At 37.6% G+C, this 23,794-nt stretch overlaps 1 protein-coding gene across 2 annotated transcripts; it reads left to right on the top strand.

Moving 5' to 3' along the window:
• Nucleotides 1-95: 95 nt before the first annotated feature.
• LOC129575074 (protein CBFA2T2) lies at nucleotides 96-23,677 on the top strand. Of its 2 annotated transcripts, none has more exons than XM_055457936.1 (9): nucleotides 96-682; nucleotides 12,182-12,260; nucleotides 20,461-20,774; nucleotides 21,020-21,166; nucleotides 21,252-21,418; nucleotides 21,686-21,869; nucleotides 22,040-22,550; nucleotides 22,758-22,933; nucleotides 23,010-23,677. In XM_055457936.1, the coding sequence occupies exons 2-9, from the start codon at nucleotides 12,182-12,184 to the stop codon at nucleotides 23,232-23,234; spliced, it is 1,803 nt and encodes a 600-aa protein (XP_055313911.1). In that variant the 5' UTR covers nucleotides 96-682; the 3' UTR covers nucleotides 23,235-23,677. The 2 variants fall into 2 exon arrangements, with proteins under 2 accessions (XP_055313911.1, XP_055313910.1); XM_055457935.1 differs by having other exon boundaries at nucleotides 21,240-21,418.
• Nucleotides 23,678-23,794: the final 117 nt, after the last annotated feature.

Genomic DNA, 23,794 nt, shown 5'->3' with positions numbered 1-23,794 from the left:
TTTGCCGTAATACATACCGAGCGAGCGAGTGAGTCGAAAAAACATTACGGCTGCTGCTATTGCTAGTTTTTCCGTAGTGTGTGCCTGCAGTCGCGGAGAGCTGTGTGTATCCGTTGGAACAGCATTTGTGCTTAGTACGCTCTGGAACGTTGAATTGAACACATCAACATTTTTGAATTTCATTCGTTTGCTATATAATATCATTGGCACCGTCAAAATCAATTTTCGGTCAACATCAAACGAATTTTTTTCCGTCAAATTCTACACATTTCAACGATTGCTCAAACGCAAGAAAAGGACTGCGATTGCACTTTATTTTCGCGTGTATATTTTATATTACATTGTGTTCTTGTGTGTTTTTATTTTAATTCGCTGTACTTTAGTGGAATTCGTTGTTTATTTTTTAATTTTTAAGAAGAATGTTCCGTTTTTGTCAAAGTTCATCTTCCGATGATCAACTGAGTATTTGAGGAGAGCGAAAAAAAAATTGAGCAAATGTATCAGCTTATCCATAATAGTCGAATGTGGCAAGCGTAGCACATCTTTTTTTTGGGTTTAAGTTGTGTGTTTTGGACAAGTCCCCGCGATCGGATTGAAGAATTCAACGCTGTGTTGTGGTGGTGGTGGTGGTGTTTATTTTCGGTCGCTTTACAGGATTTACTATCGAACTACTTTCGCATTAGTGAGTATGAATTTTTCAATTTTAACCATTTGACAATTTACGATTACAAACCATTCAATCACATGGCATTTACTCGTATTCACTTCGGACCATTTAGTCGAATAGCACAAACCGATTGCAACGGTGGTGTTCAAAAACAGAATGACCGTTTTACAACTGTATTCCAATACTATTCAATGAATATTTTAGATAAGATGTAAATGGTATAATATATTATGTTGATGTGAATTGGCCGGTCAGCTAAAACTATGTTGTGAATCGATTTGATACAAATGGAATTTTTAATTGGAATTCCAGTCAAACGGTTTGACAACAATCAACACAGCAATTATTGAGTCGATTTGAGCTATAATTACAAGAATTTGAATAAATGTGTTCTATAATTGTGTCGTTGAGAATAAAAATGGGATTAGCCGAAACCGCGTGTTTTTATACGAATCATTTTTGTGTTTCTGGTACAAGATATGGGGCAAGTATCTCAAGCAAAGATAAAGATCTTGAAATGTTCTAAAACATTGCAGCAGACATATGTCTTCTATCTCTTACCAGGAACACAAAAATGATTCACATGTAAATGAGCGGTTTCGGCTAATCCCATTTTTATTCTCAACGACACAATTGGAAGTTTCTGTTCAAAAATTCTTCTTTTTGTTTGCTTTTCGACATTCGCCCACTTTTCCTTTAGAATACATGCATTTGCTTTTGTTTTGGTTAGCACCGAATTTGAACTCCCTGAATTGTATATTCGCCTGCCTTTTCGTATTTCAAATCATTTATTTTGAATCGACGATGCCATGATTGGCCTGAATTTGTCGATATGTCTTTAATTTGCCTCAGTCAATCCAATGTTCAATTCAACCATTTCGTTCTCCTTATCACATTCATTCATTTCGATAACAAGATTCCACATTCAATTCCTGGACTAATTTCTATTGGAATATTTCCAGAGCTTAGTTTTAAAGCATTATTAGGATTTGTTCTGGATTCATATTCAAAATTCATATTCAATATTCCCTTTTAATCGCCTATTTTAAATAAAACAATCAATTCCATTCGTTTTCCGTCCAGAAAAAAAACTTTTTACTTGAAAATAAAAACGCGTTTGAAAGAAACTTGAAACACACAAGTTCTGTTCACATAATCCAAGCTCAGGTGATGTAGACAACGACGTTGAAAAAATGCCCGAAATTTCAGTTGAAATACATCTTCAATTGCTGTGTATTGCTACTTCTAATCGTTGTTCTAATTCACGGCGCATATAATTCATTGTGGCATTTGTATTTAACACCTGTGATACGTCATTTGAAGTTCCGAGCCGAGACACACACACACACACACATACAAAGATAGAGAAGGAGAGAAAGAGAGAGAAGGGGGAACCGCCAAGTCTGAGCTGAACTCACTTCTATATATGATCAATATGACAACGACAGAGTCTCGGAAATGACTCGACAAACGGTATTATTTTTATCTTTTTTTTAGTTGGATATACGGTGTATCTCCTTGTCTTACATTATGCGTGTTTTATCGCATGGAAAAGTTTGTTACAAATGCCCAATGTGGAAACAACACAAGATATTGTGTTGAATTGTTTGGAAAATGCGTGCAGTGTGTTTGTGTGTGTATCTCGAAAAGGCCGGTACATGCGTGCAGATGGATATTGAATGCTAACCAGAAAAAAAAAATGTGCATGTGCTTTGTTGCCTCGGACGATGGCGCGCACACACATTTTCAATTTCCCACATAAGTTATAAATCTTATGGATTTATCCCGAGCAACAGCATTTGCTATCAATAATAAAAAAAAAGAGTTGTATAATAATAGCCCGAAAAAAGAATAATAATTTTTTCCATCCATCTTTTTGCTGCCACCTTTATCACATGTGGCTCAATTGTTGTGCAGAGGGTGATTTATATCTCAATACAAATTTAAAATTCCAACAAAAACAACCGAATATTGTTGAAGCAAAAGGGAAAAAAAAGATCAGTCGCACAACAATAAATAAGCAGAAAATTATTGTTTCGTACAAATTAAAACCGATTGATAAATATTGTTCGAAAAAATATGTATGAACTATGTGAGAAGATTTGAGCTGTATTTGAGGCGAGAGATCTGTTTTGCCATACATATCATCTTTAATTAGGTGTAATTGATGATAAAATATATGTCGTGCGTGTGCCTACAGATTGTACGCCAGAAGTGTAAAAGATGCTTCTGTTTTACACTACTCCCTTCATCAATTAATCGAAATGAAAAGAATTGAGGGGAATACAAATATTTCTCTCACTATTCAGTGTGTAGTATTCACACAACTAGTTCCGAATGAACGAAAGTCGTGTCTTTTTTTCTGGTGTAAGTTTACACCGTGTCGTCATAAATATTAAACAAATGATGTAAATGTTTCAACAAACATGAAACTGGAATGAAACCCATTCACTACTTACCATTTTATTTTATCACCCATTTACTTGAAAAAAAGAGACATTCATTGGTTCGACTTCTGTTTCTTCTCCAGTTGAAATATTGATTACTGGAGATATTTCAAGACTTCGGACAATTTTTATGAAAAAGAAAATTCTAAAGAATTTTGATTTGTATCATTCTCAATCGATATTTACATTTTTGTTTTGATTTTATCAATTATTCTGCATAAATTGACAGAGCGTGGCGTTTTCCATGCAAATTTCAAATGATGTTTATATCGAACATAGTCACCGCCTAAGTTTTGCACTACACACATTGCGCGCTGCTCAATTTCAGCTCATACATCATATAAATTGATGAGAAAAACAGGTTTTGTGTGTGTGTATATTATGTGCCATGATCATTGCGTCCCAATTATCCATTTATTTGATAATTCTCTAGAGAAAGAAAGAAAAAAAAAACAGAAAACGTAAACATTCGCCAGAAAACAGCACAAACGCAAATAAAATTCATTAATTGTGAAACACTTGTGTGTGCACAGTGAGGTATATGCGAGAGATAGAGTGTGAAAGAGAGATCGCTATCGAATTTCCGACTAGTGCGAATACACACCAAACCGATTCACATGGATCAATAATGGTTTATTTGCAATCACTCATTGGCTTCTTTCATTTGAGAACAGATCTCATGGCCCCTTTTCTGTTTTTGTGTGGATATCTGCGACACTTTTCGAAACATTCTGGAAAGTTTAAACTTTGCAAACAAAACGATTTACCCAACAACAAAACATAACACGCACTCACTCATCTCTCACAGGAAAAAAAGACCGCACGAAACGAGAGTAAGAGAAGAAAAGAAAACCAAAAATGAGCACCTCTCTGTTTATCTTGAAGTGTATTTGTTTTCCTTTTTGCGAGATACGCAATATTGGCGATGGCACAATGAAACAGAAAACACTCACTTGAACTCACAATAATCGGGCCACTATTCAAATAAACGGATCGATACCCCAAAAGGACTCACCGTTTCTCTTTCTCTCTCCTGCTGTGTATTTATCTGTTCCTTGAAAGTTCCAATAATTATCAATGTAACAACTATTTAATTGACGACCGGCTCCTACTTATGTGGCCGAAGCACATTGTTGTTTTTTATTCTTCTTTTTTCGTGTGGCCGCTAGAAAACATGAGCAACGACAGCATGTGAAACAGAACACAATCAGCAGCAGCAACAAAATGCCGGAAAAAATGTAACAGCGGCGACAATACCCATACGGGATGGTCAGCTGTATTGAGACAGGTGTATGACACATATAGTGTAATTCAGGAATGTGAAGGCAAGTGTGCGACGGCATATGTTTCTCAAGCGTTCGTTGCCGTTGCTGCTTTTTGTTTTGTTTCGATCATCATTTGTATCGTGCACGATTGCTGCATATTTGCGCTCTTCTCCCTTTTTTTTATTTCTCTCTCACATTCATTCTCTTCCTTCTCTCCGGTCGTCGGCTGCTGCTGCTGCTCAGGTAGAATTGACTCATCTTGTCTTTCGAAAGCACGAAAATGACAAGTGCTAATCGGTGAACATCATTAGTAACTGCGCTGATAAAAATACATATATGCACAACTACCCGTGAAAAAAAAACGTCATTGGCCATCATTGTGCAAGCTTCCTCTTTTCTTTATTTATTTATTTTATCAACGATCGACGAGAGAAAGAGAGACACGGAGAGGAAGATGAGATTTCCGTAATTTCAACACAACATTTTGATGAAAGTGAAAAAGATAAATTTTCGTAGCACATGTCCCAATTCATGACAACATTCGGGGCGATTAAAAACAAATTTTGCCTCCGGCACTCTTTTTTCTGCTGCCTCCTTTCTTCGGCTCTTTCTCTAAATACGCAATGTTTTGCGCTATCACTAGTTTTTTTTCATCATCATTTTCATTTTGTAATTAAGTTAAAACAAAACGGTCGGAACAGATTCCAACCGAACCCAACAGATTCATCGACCGATGGAGAAAAAAACGAGACATTTTCAGCATTTCATCGGGTAAAATTCGATTAAAATTTATGAAATATACTCATTCTTCATTTAGAAAAACTCGATAAATTATTGCGTTGTTGTCGTGTAGGCTCATATCTTTTGGTCATTGATATTTTGTCAATGCATTGCCTTGTACTTTCGGTGTTATTACCATTTTTCTCGACGATACAATCATTTTGAACGTATTCTGCGTATCAGTCTTCATTTGGTTTGCATTATTTGAACATTTTCAACAGTGCAACCATTTGCCCAATTCCAAAGAACTTTTTATTGACTCAAAGAAACCATTCAAACAAACATTTCAGTCCATTTAACAAAAATGTCCGTTTGAATCGATATCAATTCGGTCAAAACTTTGGGGCCATTTTTGTTTTTATATCAATATTTGAGTATATCTTGTTACAATAAAAAAACAAATTTCAATTTGCATAAATACATAATTTCAATTAATCTCACACACACACACACACACACACAAGCTGGATGATGGTTGTCCCTTCATTCGCGCCATTTTTGGCATACAATTTTCGAGTGCATTTCAAGGCAAATTGAAAAGCCAAAGTTAACAGGAAAAAAAAGAGTGTCATATTCGTCGTTTTGTGTGTAGTTTGGTAAATTGAATTTCTTGAAACATGATTTGATAATGGCATCTGGCTTGAGTACTTGAGTTCAGGCAGGCGCACGCTTTAAGAATAAAGGTGAACACACACAATTGAGAGCGAGTGAATGAGCGAGCGAGCGAGCGAGCGAGCGGCTGTGTTCATGTGTACGTCGAGAATGTTGCGTTTTATGTTTCGGCAAATGCTGCTGGATTAAGGGAAGGAAAGGAGCGGGGCGCTGAGAATGTCTGCTGATGACAACACATAGTGTAAATTCGAGCAGCTGCTTATGACATTTTGAAAGACCTAGCCACTCCAAAATTTCTTTACACACACATTTTATACATACGCATCACCGCAAGAATAAGGCCCTCATTTTCCTTATTCCGATATATCTCTGGTCCATCGATGGAATATGTGTATTTTATTCAGTTTTTGTCCGATTAAAATGAGGGAGAGAAAAAAAATTTATGGGAATCTTTTGGAAACTGTCAATATTGTCAAGGAATCAATGTTCTCTTCTTTCTCCAACTTTATCGACCGACCGAAGAAGTTCTAATAGAAACGGAATAAAAATGCAGTGTTTGACATGTTGGACGAATGCCGTTGTGACAGCAATTAACAGCATGTGTTGATTGTGCAATGAACTTGACAATTTCCAATCCTTTTTTGCTCTCTCTCCCTCTCTCTCTCTCTCTCTCCCTCTTTCTCTCTTCAGTCGAAGCCGTGGTTCAATTTTGATTAGAATCATTATATCATCGGTAGCATTATTGTCGTTCATTAAAAGATGAAGCGACCGCAGCACGCTTCCATTTTGCACCATTTTGCACATACACGCTTACTTTGTTGTCTGTTGGTCCTGTTGCTTACACCACTAGTTTCTTTTTTTCGTTCATTTTCATTACGCTCGTGTGAATATTCCGTTTTCTATTGTTCTTTTTGTTAAAAAAAAAACTTCTCTCGTTCGTTCGTTCGTTTGGTATAGATTACGTGTGTGTGTGTCTGCTGTTGCTCGCACAGAAATGTTCCCACGACTTGATGATAAGCATGAGTCACGATCGTACGGGCGGCTAAAATGAATGATGTTGACTATAGAGGTGAAAGGCGTGCGCGAGCGAACGCTAATCGAGTGGGTGGGTGAAGAGCCCAGGGGTTTGTATGCAGCACACTTAACGGCAACAACAACAGCAACGCCGACAAACACCGGCTGTTACTGTGCTGAAATCTAAATCACAAATCGAGTTAATTTAAGAGTCGAATGTCGGTGTATCTGGCCGTCGCGTTCAACCCCTGGCATTTTTGGGAAACACATTTGCTGCCGCTCATTTGTTCGCTTGCTGTCTCGCGCGCTCACTCGCCTGTTTCAACGGGAAAATGGGGGACACGGTAGCAAGTGTATGTTTGCATTCGCCGTTTGTGATCTTATATTATATAAATATAGAATATATCTAACCAACCAACATACACACATATACGCACACATTGTGTATGTTTGTACGGGGCTGCTGATGGCAGTGCCAGCATGTGCACACAAATTGGTTTTGTGTGTGTACTGTGCGCTTCGTATTGCCTGCACATGGCATATTATTTATTAGACTGACTGTATTACAATGAACGTTCACAAAAATTCTGCACATTCAAGACTTGCTCTCGCTTCCAAAACAACAGAACAAGAAGAGAAAAAAATTGGTGTAAAAACAACTAAAATATTTCGAAACCAAATGTGTGCTCGGTGTAAACGATCTTGGTCGTTCGCCAGAGGAGTGTGCTTGGGAATTTCTCACTCTCTCTCTCTCTCTCTCGATGGCGCGGTGAAAGTTCTTCATTTGCCAAAAACCATTTTTTAAATCAATTATTCCGTAATGTTTATTGTTTTTATTCCTATCCAAAAAAATGCACACAACCATCGCAATTCGCTGAGTCTATTTTGCGAGAGAGGAAAAGGTTGTGCGATGTATTCTTGTTTGCAATGCGTTTGAATGTTGACGAGACAAATATTTGGTTATGGTTTCGACCATTTTTGAGCGATAATTGAAGGCCGTTGCATTTCTTCACATCGCAACGTGCGCGACTCATGTAAATCATGTGGTTTTTACGGTCATTTTTTTTCCAGCTTCTGTTTTCATTGCAGACTCTTGAGCCTCTGCTGTTTGTGTATCAGCTTTTGTGTCATCAGTCTCTCTCTCTCTCTTTCTCTCTCTCTCTCTCTTGTGTGCGCTGCTGTTGCTATCACATTAGCCAAACGCAGTGTGTGTTTGCGTTTTTTTTGTGAATTGTTTTTTCGATTTGTTATTACTATTATCGCTGAACAATTGGCCATATATTCGAATCTTGCGCCTGTCGAACCCTGTCAACTGGTTTTCGAATACCGTGTGCACACCATGTAATCGACAGTATTGGTACGCGACGAGTATAGTTTCAAATAAGTGTTTTTTTTTATAATGCCAAGTGCTGCATCATCGAATTTTTAGTACCTCAACAGTTCGAGCGAACGAGACAGAAATAATCGAATATAGCAAATGGCAACTGAGATTGAACGAGCCGGCGGGAAGATGAAAAAGAATGGAAACTGGGCGAGAGTAAGAGAGGAAGAAAGAAAAGAGAGAAAGAGAGAGAGAGAAAGAGTTGAAGAAAGAGGAAAAATAAAAGCGAATTAGAGGTGCGACATATAAAAGCATGAGCCAGAAAGCAATAGCGAACAGTTCAAAGGGAATCAAAAGAAGAGAGTGAACGAGGTGGAGAGCTAGAGAGCCAGAGAGCAGGAGAGCGAGAGAAAAAGAGTGAGTTTGAGGATATGGTGGCATTTCATTGGCAAAGGAGAGAGTGTGGTGTAGTGGTGGCGGTTTAATACGCAAACATTCATTCTAATATATCGAAGTAGAAAACAAACATTTGGCGCCAGATGGGGTTTTTCAAACACCTGTGACCACTGGAAATTGCACTCCCAACCCAGCCGAATACATAAACGAGCGTGCACACACACACACACACACAAATCCATACACCGAACAAACAAGAAAGAGAAAGAGAGCAAGTGAGTGAGTGAGTGAACGAAAAAAGAGCAACGAATTACTAATACGCCAGCATCCTGTGTGAACAATTTTTTTAAATACCACATAGACATTTGGCTTCGTAATACTAACTATGGCAGTACATGGTAAACCTCCATATCCAGTAGATTGTATCCGAATTAAAACCAAACGAAAAAAAAGAGAAACAAAACCAACAGGAAAAGCTACTGCAATGAAGAAAAAAAAAACCACCTATAGAACAGTGTTTACTCAATTTCGACAGCCATGAGACTATTTTTGGCAGCCGTGCTTCATCAATGAACGCGGCGGATCGCGTCACCACCAGCATATTCAAATTTGATATTGAAGAGGCATCATTGTGTCCAAAAATCAAGCAACCGAACAACCGAAACACGATTTGAAGAACGAAAAATCACACAAATCTCTCGCCTCGGTTTCGGTTTGGATCTCTCGCACCGGCATGCCAAATGTCTTTACCACTGGCATCCATTGGTGAAACGGCTGTGTGAGAGGCATCGTGTCAGCCAAACCCAAGCAACGCAATACACACAATCATTACCATGCCAACTTGTAAAATATCGCATGTTTTGAAAATGCGAATTGAACATTTGTTTGACCATTTAAATTCTTTTCTTTATCGAAGGCACAGATTGCTCACTGTAACCATTCTCACACCCTCAGCCCCCCCCCCCCCCGAGAATAAATCCATCGCAAACAAATCAAAATGCTTAATCCGTGCAGCAGCGACAGCACCAGCAGCAGCAACAACAACAGCAGCGTTCACCATTTTCCAAAAAGGAAATAAACATTGGGCAAAAGTAGTATTGAAATAGAGTCGCAGCTGCGATATATTCTCGTTACATTGCAATTTCGGTGACCGACCGAAAAGAAACAACACTCAACTCACTCTTATTCTAACTTATTTCTAATTAACCAGATATATATATTCTGGCTGAATTGGTTGCTCCGTTGTCTAAAAATCCGCTCGCTCAAGTGACGGCTTGACTTTCGACCAGGTGCGTTTTAATGGAATAGTGTTCATTAGAATTTTCGCAAATGCTTCTATTCGCTCCCAACAGTCAAAACTAATTATAACCAAAAAGTAAATTGGCCATAAAACAAAACGGAATATGAAACGTCTATGAAAAATGATACCGACTCAAAGAAATGAACGAAGTTGTGCGAAATGATTTCGCTAACACCAACAATGTGCACGCAATCAAATGAACTCGAATCAACGACATTCGGTCTGAATGATTCAGAAGATGATTATTTTTACAGCAGGCAAAAGGCTCGAAAGAGAAACGTTCAAAAATTGTTCAAACGAAGAGAAATCAATGCTCGAAAGATGCATAGAGCAAAATCCGAATGTAGTAACGGAGTCAAAACGTGAAATGGGAGTAACCGAAAAGTCAATGAGAGTTAACGACCGACTAAACGTCGATTGCTACAAAACGAATCCCGTTTGGGCATCTCGTGATTGTCTCTCGGTCAGAGATCGCATACTGCCCGAAACACACACACAGACACACACATAAATCTCAATCAATTGACGAAGAAGAAGCAAAACAATCGTTTGAAATTCGAACGGCTCGAACAATATACATGTATGGAGTCAGTCACACATCTAAGCCAGCATAAATTTTAGTCGATTCTTCTTTTTTTTCGTGCATTTTTCGCTCTCTTCTTACTCGCCAGCAATATACTTGTTGATTACATATCGTGATCGATGTGAAATGTGGGCTCCGGCTTATGGTCTCATCGCCAAATTGGTGTTTATATTTAGATTATTAACTGAAAACTACGGGTCCCACATGGTGGCAATCGTGAAACAACATTGAACACACACATACGTATATATGAGTTCATGACTCGACATGACGCACATTTCAATCCCACCGAATTCGACCGGGTTTTTATATCATTCAAAAGATAGATAGAGAGAGAGAGAGACAGAAAAAACACAGACACTTTTCTAAGTGTTTCTAAGTTTCATTTCCCATACCATTTGTTTTTTGGGTGTGTTGCTGCGGTTTTACATTGTAAGTAATAGTCATAACTTTTGGATCAAGGAATGCAAAAATATTGACTTGTGGTTTTTTTTTGGTTCAATATAAATCAAAAATCAATATCTGATAATATTTCGCACTATATTTGAATGGTTTGGAGCGAAAATGTAATACAGAAAAGTTGAGCGGAAAAATGTCGATGATGAATGAGCGGAAAAGGGATAGCCATATAGTAAACTGTATAGTAAACTACAGTGAACTATGTATATAGCTATCCCTTTTCATTTGACATTTTTCCGCTCAACTTTTCTGTATTACGTTTTCGCTCCAAACCATTCATTTATGCAAAGGCATGTTTTACACCGACCTGCATTGATTTTTATCGATCTGATTGAATTTAAAGAAGAAAAAAAAAGAAACAACGGTTCATTTTTGCCACTTTTGAATAAAAGAAAACATTTGTCAAACAACAAAAGATATGTGTTGTTCTCTTTAATCGATAGAGAAAAGAAAAGAAGTTGAACACGAAAACAAATATGTGTATGTTTGGTTTCATCATCCGTCTGTTGTTCTCCAATTGCAGATTCGAATCGATTTCCCAAGCATTCCAAACACTTTTGCCCGTCTGTTCAATGTTCTTTTCGCCACATTCCGATGTTATTGCCGTTTTCTTCGGTCGTCTGCTATCTGTTTCCGAGTTTCATTCAGTTCAGAACACATACACAACATTTGATCGATTTCCGCTTTTGTTTACACTTCGATTCAATGAACGGTGAGTGTGAGAGAGCGAGAGCGAAAGAAAAAGAGAGATAGAGAGAGATTTCGGAAGAGTGTTCTGTTATTTGGACATGATGGTTTTGATTGATAATTTTGGCATCAATAACAGCGGTGCGTCGTCGATATACGTCGGTGTACTTGTTTAATTGCTGGCAACAATTTGTTTCTGAGAAAGAGTTATATTTCGATGAAATATTCAACACGTGACTCGATGAACATCTCCATTTTCCATGTGACCTTATCGTTGTGACCAAATGTCAACCATTGGTTTGAGAAAATTAAGAATGCGTGTCAGCCTACACGAGAAATCGACTGAATTTTCCAGGAATTCCAAATGGAAAAATTTCGAAAATTCTCTTCACTTAAATCGGTCGGTTTTAAATTTTTTCTCTTTCTTCTCTCTCCGTTTCTTCTCTAATTCAATTTTTTTGTTCATTGTCATACTTTCTCTCGGTCACACTTTTATTGACGTTATGTTATTCTTTTCTTGTTTTTCAAACCAACTCTGATCCATTCGAAACCGACCAACTCTGATCCATTCGAAGACTTTTACACAAAATTGAACGAAGAAAAAAAACCAACGGAAAATGCTTAATTATGAACGCTCTTTACCATTTCAGATGGCTTTGGACAGCAAAACAATTAAAGAGGAAATACTCGATAAGGATATCTATGAAGCGAATGCGATTCGATCAAAGGGTGAGTGAAACAAAACACACCACACTTCAAAATAGGACAAACAATCAACGAATAATGAAATAAAAGAGAATAAGCTCAACGAAAAGAAAGATAGAGGGAGGGAGGGAGAGAGAGAGAGAGAGAATAAAAAGAAAATTGTTTGGTTATTTTAAAAAAGCGAAACCTCATACACGTGCAGCAGCAGCGCCTGAAAAATTCATTCCTTTATGCGCACCGAATGATTGCCCTTACATTAATTGTCAATTCAAAAATTCAAGCGAAGAAAGAGCGAACGGCGCGTGAGAATGAGACAGAATAGAGAGATAAAACAAGGGAGAGAAAGCAAACCGACGATATAGTATTGTATATGCAAATCACACAAAAATCAACCAACCGGCTGTTATGCACCATCGGTCGACCGAAAAATAGAATTGATGTATATTATCTATACCAAGGCATAAATGGCCCAACAATTTCGCGTACACCACACACTCTGTCTCGTCTCGTGAGAGAAACGCACGATGCGTGAGTATTTTTCCATTGATGAAAATACACAATGTGTGAATTCAGGTTTGTCAACGCATACACTACCGTGCAAAAGTTTGGAACCACTAGGTATTTTTCATACAAATTGACCATTTTTGGTGGACTCATTAACATATTTCGGAAACACCTGCTCTCTTGATATTTTGTGCATAGTTTCTACAACGTTTCAATAGTAAATCACAGAGGTTTCATCAAAAAAAATTCACGTATTTAAAAAAAAAAAAAAATCATGAATTTCAAAAATATAGCAATTTGAATTTGTACTGTGTGAAAAATGATCAAATTTGTATGAAGATTAAAACAGATCAAATTCAAATTGATATATTTTTTAAATACGTGAATATTTTTTGATGAAACCTCTGTGATTTACTATTGAAACGTTGTAGAAACTATGCACAAAATATCAAGAGTGCAGGTGTTTCCGAAATATGTTGATGAGTCCACCAAAAATGGTCAATTTGTATGAAAAATACCTAGTGGTTGCAAACTTTTGCACGGTAGTGTACATCAGAAGAAAAAAACGGAATTTGAAAACGAATCTAAAGCAGAACTGGAACATAACGAGAGAATATTTTGGTGGGAAAATTTAATATGAAATACAGGTTGTGCTTCTTCTCTCTATTGCTATTGCTTGACTCTTGCTGTTTTCGATTCAGGTTTTAATTTTTATTAACTCCATGTAATTAGCTCCGCTCAACTCACCCTCTGCCCACTTCCACTTCTCTTTTATTCGAAATTGGAACAAAACAAATCCGTTTCTCATATAAACACGTTTCGACGATCTCGTAACTTTACTTCGACGGGAATCACCGAATGCATGCCACACACTGATACCAATTTAAAACAATGTTGTATAGCATACACGCAGCTAGCAAAGTTCCATTTGGTCAAAAATCCCATCTCATTGTTTATATTCATAAAATGAATTATTATTTGATTATTCGTCCGTTTTCGAAAAACGCCTTCTTGTAATTGCGCTGAAAAAAAAACTCGTTGCATTTTCGGTCTGCATACATACATGCAAACACACTCACATTATATTTTTTGCAGAGAGCAATTCGTCAATTACATTAAAGCGTTGTACAATCGAGCGATTAGACGCTCATGCAAAATTGATGAGCGACTGAGTTTATCATTGAACGCAATTGGTTTGCGATGATTTTCTTTCCCGTTGGAAAGCTCGACATTGTAAACAAATGTAGAAAATTTACATTTTAAATACGCAGCAAGAGCAACATTTCATAATGGTTGTTAGCATAAAATTGCAGATTCACATCACCCTCACCCACACACACATGCACATAAACTATAGTGTTGCAAAAATGATACAAATCAATTCAAACTTGATCGAATGCAATTTGCATTTTTTTTTCAACTCTGCGTGTAAGAGACTCAATCAAACTTATCAAACTTTTTACAGTTTGTCTTTAGTTGTTGTTTTTTTTCTACTTTCGCTTGCGTCGTTCGCAGTTCTTTCGTTGTTGTTGTTCACAAACCAAAAGTGAATTTGCACTTTGGTTCGATTTAGTTTGAAGATTGTTTTTCATGGTTCTGGTTGAAAAAGCTTAGTTCGGTCGGTTTTTGTGAACGGATGCTCGAGTGAACAAACTGACGGAAAAAAGGCGAAAAAGAAAGAAAAAAAACGATCGAAATAATGAGAACTTGAGAACTAGAGAGAGGGAGAGAGAGAGAGGGAGAGAGAGAGAGAAATTGTCAAAAACAGAATGTTCTCTCTTTGTGTGTATGTTTGCAAACTAAAACCAGCATTTAATCTTAATCAACGCTAACGCGACCGAAAGCACATTTCCCAACCGCCCATATTGGTGGCAATGAGCTGGCCGGACGCGCGCGCGCTCACGTCTATCCCATTTAAAGCCGTGTGAATTTTGTGCTGATGATGACATGTCATTGTGCGTTCATTGGACGATACGTGCATATCGTCACTCTTCTCATTCTTCTTCGATTACTTTTTTCCTCTCCCTCTCTCTTGCTATTCTCTATGTCGCATCAATTCTGCTTTTTGACGATGCTTTTTTTCTCGTTAGTCTCTCTGTATATGTTGTCAACCAGCACACTAAACTCAGCAGACCCACATCGATTCAGATACATCGAAGACGATATCATTTGCATTTTGAGCTCAATGCCGATAGACGACTAATCAAATACGAAATTATCTCTCTCTCTCTCTCTCTCTCTCTCTCTCTCTCTCTCTCTCTCTCTGTCTCTGTCTACCCGATTTCAGCCGACTTGAACTTTGTTTCGATACATACAGGTGATTTAACTTGAAACCGCCTCCCGAAAACAACAAAAATAGTTGAAAGTAATTGAAAGAATTCAAGCAAATCAAAGAATGTATATTGATTCCTAATGCGGGAATATGAGCTCGAAATGAAATAAGAAGAAGAAAATCATAGACATAAAAAACATCAACATTCCTGAATTGATGGGCGAAGAATGGGTCAAGTAAAGAGTGTTTCATAAATCAAACATTTTTCGTGACGATGAAATGACAAAACCAACGGATTCCTATTTGAAATGCAAATTCAGTTTCGTGTGATTGAATCACATTTTTTTTTCACTGAAAATCGATGATTTAGTCGATTTTCTAAATTTCATTTTTAGTGGAACGGGCGGGTACTTTTCTGGTCATGCAAGACGTTCTAATAGCATTTTTGGTCACTGAAACGTACATTTTTTAAAGCCATTCAATGCGGTGATTCTTTAGTCCATCAAAAGGCACTTTTCAATGTTTGGAGGGTAAATGTAAAGCTTTCTCAGGCTTGACATTTCACCAAACAAATTTGTTGTGCTGAATTCAGCTATATCATTTGGTTTCACTGCAATATGCCTATTAAGTCAAGTCCAGTGATTGAATGTACTGTTTTCTTTCTTTGTTTGTGTCACTTCTTGCACACACACACACATACAAAGCCACACAGAACTTCGCATTGCAAACACCGCGTGTTCAGATTTCTTTTTTCCATTCCCATCCTGCTTCCTCTCCGATTCTTTTGTTCAATTTTGAGATTCGTGTTTTTTTTACCATTGCTGCTGCTGTTGCTTTCCTCCATCCTTCATTCGGTTCGTTGTGCTTTCGGCAAGTTCTTTGCCAAAAACTGTCAGAAACATGTCGTTGATATCAAAGCAGAAAAATTACTCAATTATGATTCGTACTTTGAAAATGTGTTTGCTCATGATTTTTGATGTGATGTAGAGGATCTAGAGCGGTTTGTGTGTGTGTGTGTGTGACTGCATGTGAGAGACGCGCGGAGACAATTTTCACTCCATCGTTTCGCAATCGAAAAGTTTTTTTTTCTGGTTGTTGTTGGGAGAGTAACAATTAGATTTTCATTTGCTGCGTTTCGGTGGGAAAAATTCAATAAATCCACGAATGTTAAGGGAAAAGTCAATGGAAAAAAAAACGATTTGCCTTGGGACGATTTCATATATGAGCGCGCGCGTGTGTGTGTGTGCGTGTGAAAGAGAGTGTTTTTCTCTGTACCATTTTGATATACATCAAAAACAATCACTAAGTGAACCAAAACCAAGGAAGAGATGTAGTCATACAAGAGCACGCACCCATGGAATTTAATTAAAGCATATTGAATGTGTGTGTGTGTATGTTTGTATGCTTTTGCTGTTGTGTCGTGTAGTGAGAGAGAGAGAGACAGAGAGAGAGAGAGAGAGAGAGAGAGAGAGAGAGTATCGATGATTTGAGCGCGCTTTTTTTCCAAATAATAACCAGAGTGCTATTAAAGGCACACCGAGACACTCACCGGAATATGCCGGAGACTAAAGCGTACGAACAAATAAACAAGAGAACAGCATTCCGTGAAGAGAGCGAGAGAGAATGTGAGTCCAAGAGAATGCCAGAGAAAGAGGAAGAGAAGGATAGCGTTGTTAAGTATTTTGTTTCGCGAGTGTTTGTGAACGGTGTAGTTGTGTATGCACCGGTATTTGTGGAAAACCATTTTCAATTTTCCCGGTTGAAAACTTTGCTCGTGACAGATTTATAATTGGTTACAAGCACACATACACACACACATGTATTGGGATGGAGAGCATTTTCCATTTGGCTGTTGCATCGCATCTTAAATGCGTTAAAGGACACAAACACACATTTTGGATATGTGTAAACATGGAAAAAATACAATTTTCTTGATGACGACGATTTATTCTCCCTCTCTTACGGATTTGATGAATTAACTGCGAAATATAAGCGACAATCTTACAAGGAATGCGTGTGCGAGAGCGCAACAGAAAGTGTGGTAACGAAACCAAATTTACTCACTTTATTTGCTGCTGCAAAACGGTGAATTGCATTTGTGGCTATGAGCATTTATAGAATGAGCGAATATTGTTTTGACAGGTGAATTTTCCAACAGAATGCGGTTTTGTTTCATTTTAACTTAGAAAACCAACGAAACGCGTGACACACTGACGTGTGTTCCTGTGTATGTGTTGCAAATGGGGCCTTCAACACATTTGACACACAAACAAATTTATTCTCTTTATACCCTATGCCATGCGCCCTGTTTGATGTTTGATTGATGGCTTTTCGTTTGATCCACCGTTAATTGAACAGAATTCGAAAACTTTCTGAAAAACACACATTGAATTGTAACAAAATTCAATCCAATTGTACAAAACACCCATGAGACAATCAGCTGGTTGATAAGGTCTTTGTCAATGGATCGTGTTCAAAATCGAAGTTCTTCCAAAAAGCGTACAGCGTGTGGTACGCTTCGAATGTAGTAACAGAGCCCTTCTTTCGAAGTCACCAGTAAAATGGAGACAATAACAGTGAATGAAAGTAAAGTTGGACACTAGTAAAATGACCATTTTCCATGTGGAATTTATATAGTATATGAAATGGCAATTTATACCCGTGCCCACTCAAATATAATACATGTTTAGTTAAATTTAGTCTCGATGATACATCGTTGGTTCATATCAAAAATGGATATCCATGTGTGATATTATTCGTAGAAAGGCGAAAGGAAAAGCGGACAGTAAATGCACCAGATATACCAAAAATAAAGAGAATACATAATTTCATTTGGAGAATATGAACTATGTTGCTGAACCGGCACGAGTTCGTCGCACGTGTGCAATATTTAATGATTTATACTCGTGTTACCTTATTTCCGGTTTGTTTTTGCGAACGCTGTGAACCACAATGTTATTATATTCAATAGATCCAAAACCTTTCAGAGTTCTGTTTGTCCCCATCGGAAGCTCACTAACATGAATCATGAATGACGTTTGAAATGCCATTTTTGACAAATATCATTTCCAATATTTGAGTAAACCTTGTTACGAAATCATTTAATCAAATTTCCAAACTCTACCGTATAGATGCCATCATTTGCTGAATATCTTCCATTTACGATTCATATTGTTGGTTTTTGGCCACATTTTTCTAAAAAATTATTTATTTAAGAGAGTTAGTTGATTGAATCGCGAATGATATGGTTGACAGCAAATGGGTAATTGGAAGAAATCGTATTTGCTCTGCAGTTGATGGTTGCGCATAAATGCGGACGTGGCAATCAATTGTATATGCGTGGATGAGTTTTAAGTCAGAGAAAAAAACAAGACCGCAGAGCTTCGCTCCGCTCTGCGTTCTTGAGTTTTTAGTTACTTAATCTATTTTGTTGTTTCACAACAAACTATTTTTTTGCGCACTACATGAAATGTATTTCATCAAAGTAACTTTAAAATAACATATTTATTTGCAAAATGAATTACAAGATCTTGATTTTATTTCTTTTTTGAAATACACTGCCTTTGGTTTAAATTAAATAAATAATTATTTATTAGGGTACGGGGGGGTAATTCGCGCCGCGGGATAATTCGCGCCATCGGCTTTTTCTCGACACAGGCAATACATATACTAATGATCTTGGTGTCATTTGAAAGAGCAAGAAAAACGCAGTATTTGGTTAGTAATTTGACAGCTCTTCATTCGAGTACAAGCAATCTACAGGCATAAATGTGTTTTGTGCTAGTACTGAGTTCATTTTTCGAGCTCACAGAATTTCAGCTTTGACCATTAAAATTTAATATTTTAAAAAACGGGTTGATGTATTTTGTAGCTTTTCACCAGCTCTTTCTTATGGATATAAATTTGTTTTGAATATTTTCAATTTTTGTGGCTGAATCGAACTCCGAACAGCAACATATGGGTCGGGGCAATTCGCGCCACCTCATTTTTGCGTTTTACCGCTAATTGGTCACTCGGAACTCATATCTGTGAATGTGGCAATGTAGATGGACTTTATACTGGTCAATCAAAAGTTCCAGATCTCAAAAATATTATTTTTTGACAGAGTTATGTCCAAAACTGTGATGTGCTTATGGCTTATCGCATTTCTTGTGCGCGGCATTTCTTGGGTCGGAAGGGGTTGTTGACTGAGTATTTTTGTGGCACCATCAATTACCTTTCCAACGGTACCACGGGTTTGACAATGCGTGGACTACTTCTTAGATAAATAAAAATCGGCGCAGTCATTTTTTCGAATTTTGGGCCAAAATTCGCCTGTCGACCGACGAAAATAGGTAGTGTCACTTTGGGTGTAATAACTTCGCTTCTAGCGGTCCAAATTTCATGAAATTTTGACACAACATCAGCGAAGGATGTACTAATCTAACACTAACACTATTTCGGATGATAAACACATTTAAAACACTGAAAATGCGGCCGGCGCGAATTACCCCGTGTGGTGGCGCGAATTACCCCACCTGCGCGAATTGCCCCGCACTTTTTGGATTTCACGCCAAGGGCTAGATCGGACCCCAAAGGGGATCAAACCAAAAACATTTCGTCTATAAAAGTTAGATAAATAAACAAGCTACAAAATGATACCAAACTTTCATGGAAATATAAAATTAGGAAAAAAAAGTGGCGCGAATTAACCCCCCCCCCCCCTACCCTATATATCATAATATGAGCATAGAATCTAAAATCACTTCAATTCTGTCCAAGACTCAGAAAATATTATACGAATAATTAATGTAATTTTTAAACAACATTTGATAATAAAAATTTGATTGGCGCTTCGAGATATTGTGCAATTATTTGTCGTTAGTGCACCTCTTTTAAATTAAATAAAAAATATGAGCATAAAATTCAAATTCACCATAATTTGTTTCATCACTCAAAAAGTATTAAGAAAAAAAAAGCAGATTAGTAGCTCTACATTTCATGTAGTGCTGAAAATTCAATTTTAAATTTCGCGAGCAATATGCAACAGCAGCAGTGACACACCCCACCCTCAAGGGATGAGTGAGAGAAAGAACGAACGAAAAAAGAAATATGTGCACGTATTAAAAATCAGCAAAAATCAATTTGTGTTTCATATTGAACATCGACAAACATCTGACACAAACAGCACTTTGCTGCAGGTGCTCATTTAATTTAAGGCTGACTGCAACCAGCGCGTGTGCATACACCAAAAATAAATATATTAAAGAAAATTTATAATGAGCAATACTTTATGCTTCAATCACATGCACGATATTCAATTCAAACTGTACGTGTACTGTACATACAATCATTTGATTTTAATGGCATGAAAAAATCGTTTATTATTTCCATTCAAAGAATATTTTGCTTTTTTTTGCATGCAAAAATAGATCGCTTTTTTCACGAAATCCATTTTTTTTCCTGCAGGTAGAACACCTGATTCGCCCGAAAGTGTTCGGGCGGTCGCACCGCGATCCCCAATTTCACCAAAGGTACAATATACAAGTTTGGCACTGCAACGAACGGCCAGCGGAAGCACGTCACCCATTCAGAAAGGTGGATCACCACCGCAAACATCATCGGCCGCATCAACACCACAAGCTGCAACACCAATTCTACAAACTGACCCATCCAAAGAACTGAGCAAACTACGCAAATTCTTAGGCGCTCTATATCAATTCGGCCAGGACACCAGCACCGAATGTGGCGATCGCGTTCGTTCACTCATTTTGTCACTTGTTGTAAGTTTGATTAACGTCATTTTTTGCAGTTTTTCTTTCTTCAATTTTTATCGTTTGCCTGGTATTCTGGAATCGTTGTTTTTTTCTTCATTTACTTTCATAAAAATTGTATCTCTTGTCGTTTGACTCTAAAAATTTGGACACTTGCATCAAGATATACTATCGAGTTTTATTATGGAGGACCAAAGTCCATATTCCACCAAAAAGTAGTGCTAATAATTTTTCATTTTTCTTTCAATCTTCAGAGTGGTGGCTTATCGACCGAAGCGTTCAAGCAAGCTTTACAGGAATCGGTAAATTTTCCACTCAGGCCGTACGTGTTACCATTTTTGAAGTCACATATTCCCGTGCTCAAGAGGGATTTAGCAAATTTAGCCAAGGCCAGCAATCAGGTAAGTGTCCACTACCCAAATCACCGTGAATGTTTACACGAGATTTTGATTCATTTTTTGTTTATGCCCACAGGCAATTTTACAGTACATTCGATCGAATGAAGCGAGCGTTTTTGAATTTGTCAATGCATCGGCCGAGAGTTCATCGTCCGACATTTTTATGCCAAGCGAAGGTGCCAAAAACGGAAACGAACGACACCAACCGTCAAACGGAAATTCAAGACTACTTTTAAAGCGTCGCACATCTGAAGGGTTGGTATTCATTTCAAATTGTTTATTTCAATTTAGAAATTTCCTTCAGCTATTCTCGAGTATTTCGTTTTCTTTTTTTATTGTCATTATAAATGCTATAGGTCTGCACCAAGAGCATCTCGTTGCTTTAGGTGGCTTTTTTAAATTCAAGTTCGAATTAAAATGAAGATTTTTTTTAAATTTCATATGATTTTTTTCCATTTGTTTGGTTAGTTGATTTTGAAATAAAAAAAAACACATGAAAGTAATATGTTTTTTTTCCCACAGAGTCTACGACCATCAGAATCCATTACATGAATGGTCTGATTATATGCACCCATCGAAGCGTTCACATATAATGATGAACACGTCAGCTGCCAACGGTCACTTATTCACCAATTACCCTAGTTTATTTGATTATTCAACTGCACCAGCATCACACCTAGAACCATTCGCAAACAGTTTAGACAAGGTAAATACCATTTATTGATCGAATATCACGCGTAAATTACCATAAAAGAGGTTTTTAAGTGAAGTTAACGGAAAATTTCGCCTAAAGCGAATGTAATCCGTTTTCCATTTGTGCTAAAATTGTTGTTAATAGTCAGAAAAATGTTAATAATTTCCTTTTTTCCCGTAAAGAACCAGAATAACTTAAGAGAAGATCGTGACATTCGTAGTTCAAACAATGGCGCCACCAGTGCAGCAAGTGTCAACACACTTACTTCATCGGCGGCGACCAGCGATGTTCATCGAAACAATGGAAGTGTTGGTTCAACGGGCAGTTCAGCTGCAGCATCTTCAGTGGTTGCAAATCGTGGCGAAGAAGAGTGGAAAAACATTCATACAATGTTAAATTGCATATCGGCCATGGTTGACAAGACTAAGCGGGCCATCACCATTTTGCAGCAAAGAGGTGTTGAAACTTCAAGTGCTGCACAGTCCAATCCACAGCATGCGGACACATCCATGGCTGAAATTAAGCGGCAAACTGAAGAAAAAGTGGCCGAATTCCGACGAAATGCCGAAGATGCAGTGAATCAAGTGAAACGACAGGCGGTCATGGAGATTCAGCGAGCGGTGGCAGCGGCCGAAACGCGAGCGATAGAGATGATGGCACAAGAACGGATTAAATTGGAGAAAATGTTTGCCGGTAGGAAATCTGAATTTGGTTTTTAATTAGCTTTAGTTTCTCGGGAGAGAGATCTAACCTTTTCTTTTTGGAAATTTACTCTTTCATTTTTGAATCACTACCACAATGTTGAATGTGGTTGAGAACATTCCATTAGTTGCATATTTTATCATAGAAAATTTCAAATTCAAATTTTGCAATAAAAATTGAATGTTTATCATATTGTAGATTATCACAAGAGCGCCACGGAAGAAGTGGCGGAACGTTTAACGCCGCCAAGCATCGGTACGCAGAATACATGCTGGAATTGTGGACGTAAAGCCAATGAAACATGCTCTGGTTGCAATTTGGCCCGGTATTGTGGATCATTTTGCCAACACAAGGACTGGGAGCAACATCACCAGGTATGTCCAAAGAAAAGAGATTAAAAAAGAAGAAAAAGTTCTCTTTTTTGAACTTATCTCTATTTTGTCTCCTTAGGTGTGTGGCACAACAGTGCGCTTAGATGCGAATGGTCATAAGCATGCGACGGTCCGAAATCCTTTAGTGAAAATCCCATCGACGCGTACATCACCACCGCTGACGGCGGTGCAGTCTCAGCAGTCACAATTGTCATCGTCGTCATCGTCAGCAGCTGCATCACAATCGGTAGCCGCCGTTGCCACACAGCAATCGTCATCGAGTAGTATTGCCGCCGTGAAATGACGCCATAAACTGAAGCGAAAAATCTACCTGTAGCTATTTAAACCTAGTCAAAAGAAGAATAAAAACAAAATCGGGAAAAAATGCGAAAGAGAAACAAACAAAATACATACAATGCAAACTAATACACGAATAAAAAGAAAAAACAAAAAAATTCCAGTGTAATAACCATTTTATTATTTCAATAATTTATAAGATTGCACCAGAGACACACACAAAGACAGATTGAGAGAGAGTAGAAATTGAAAAGGATCATGTCATTAGTATCAAAATTATTTTTTCTCCATAAGTAGACATTGTAGATTGAATCAAGCAAGCAAAAGAAGAATCACGTACAATTATATTGGACTCTTTTCAAGCAAAACAAAAACCCCCTATGTATTGAAAATTATCACTGATTAAAAGCGAAATCAATACGAGCAATAATTGCTCGCAAAATGATGACCATTTCTGTTGTTTTATTTCTGTTATCGCTTTATTTTGCAATAAAACTTCCCACAAACTATCAGCTTTTTTTCTTCTCTGATGATCGGTTGAAACAGACACACTCAAAACGGAATCAT

The sequence above is a fragment of the Sitodiplosis mosellana genome, unplaced genomic scaffold, assembly GCF_009176505.1.
Source record: "Sitodiplosis mosellana isolate CC-2019 unplaced genomic scaffold, AAFC_SMos_1.0 Smas_scaffold_6166, whole genome shotgun sequence".
Classification (NCBI taxonomy): domain Eukaryota; kingdom Metazoa; phylum Arthropoda; class Insecta; order Diptera; family Cecidomyiidae; genus Sitodiplosis; species Sitodiplosis mosellana.
Note: the sequence above shows the minus strand (reverse complement) of the source record. Positions and strands in the feature narration are given on the sequence as shown.

What these genes read in the sequence shown, in the direction of transcription:
- LOC129575074 (XM_055457935.1), top strand. Translation starts at nt 12,182, where the DNA reads ATGGCTTTGGACAGCAAAACAATTAAAGAGGAAATACTCGATAAGGAT. An exon ending in CACTCATTTTGTCACTTGTT is followed by an intron (nt 20,775 to 21,019) that starts GTAAGTTTGATT and finishes TTCAATCTTCAG; the next exon opens with AGTGGTGGCTTATCGACCGA. An exon ending in ACTGGGAGCAACATCACCAG is followed by an intron (nt 22,934 to 23,009) that starts GTATGTCCAAAG and finishes TTGTCTCCTTAG; the next exon opens with GTGTGTGGCACAACAGTGCG.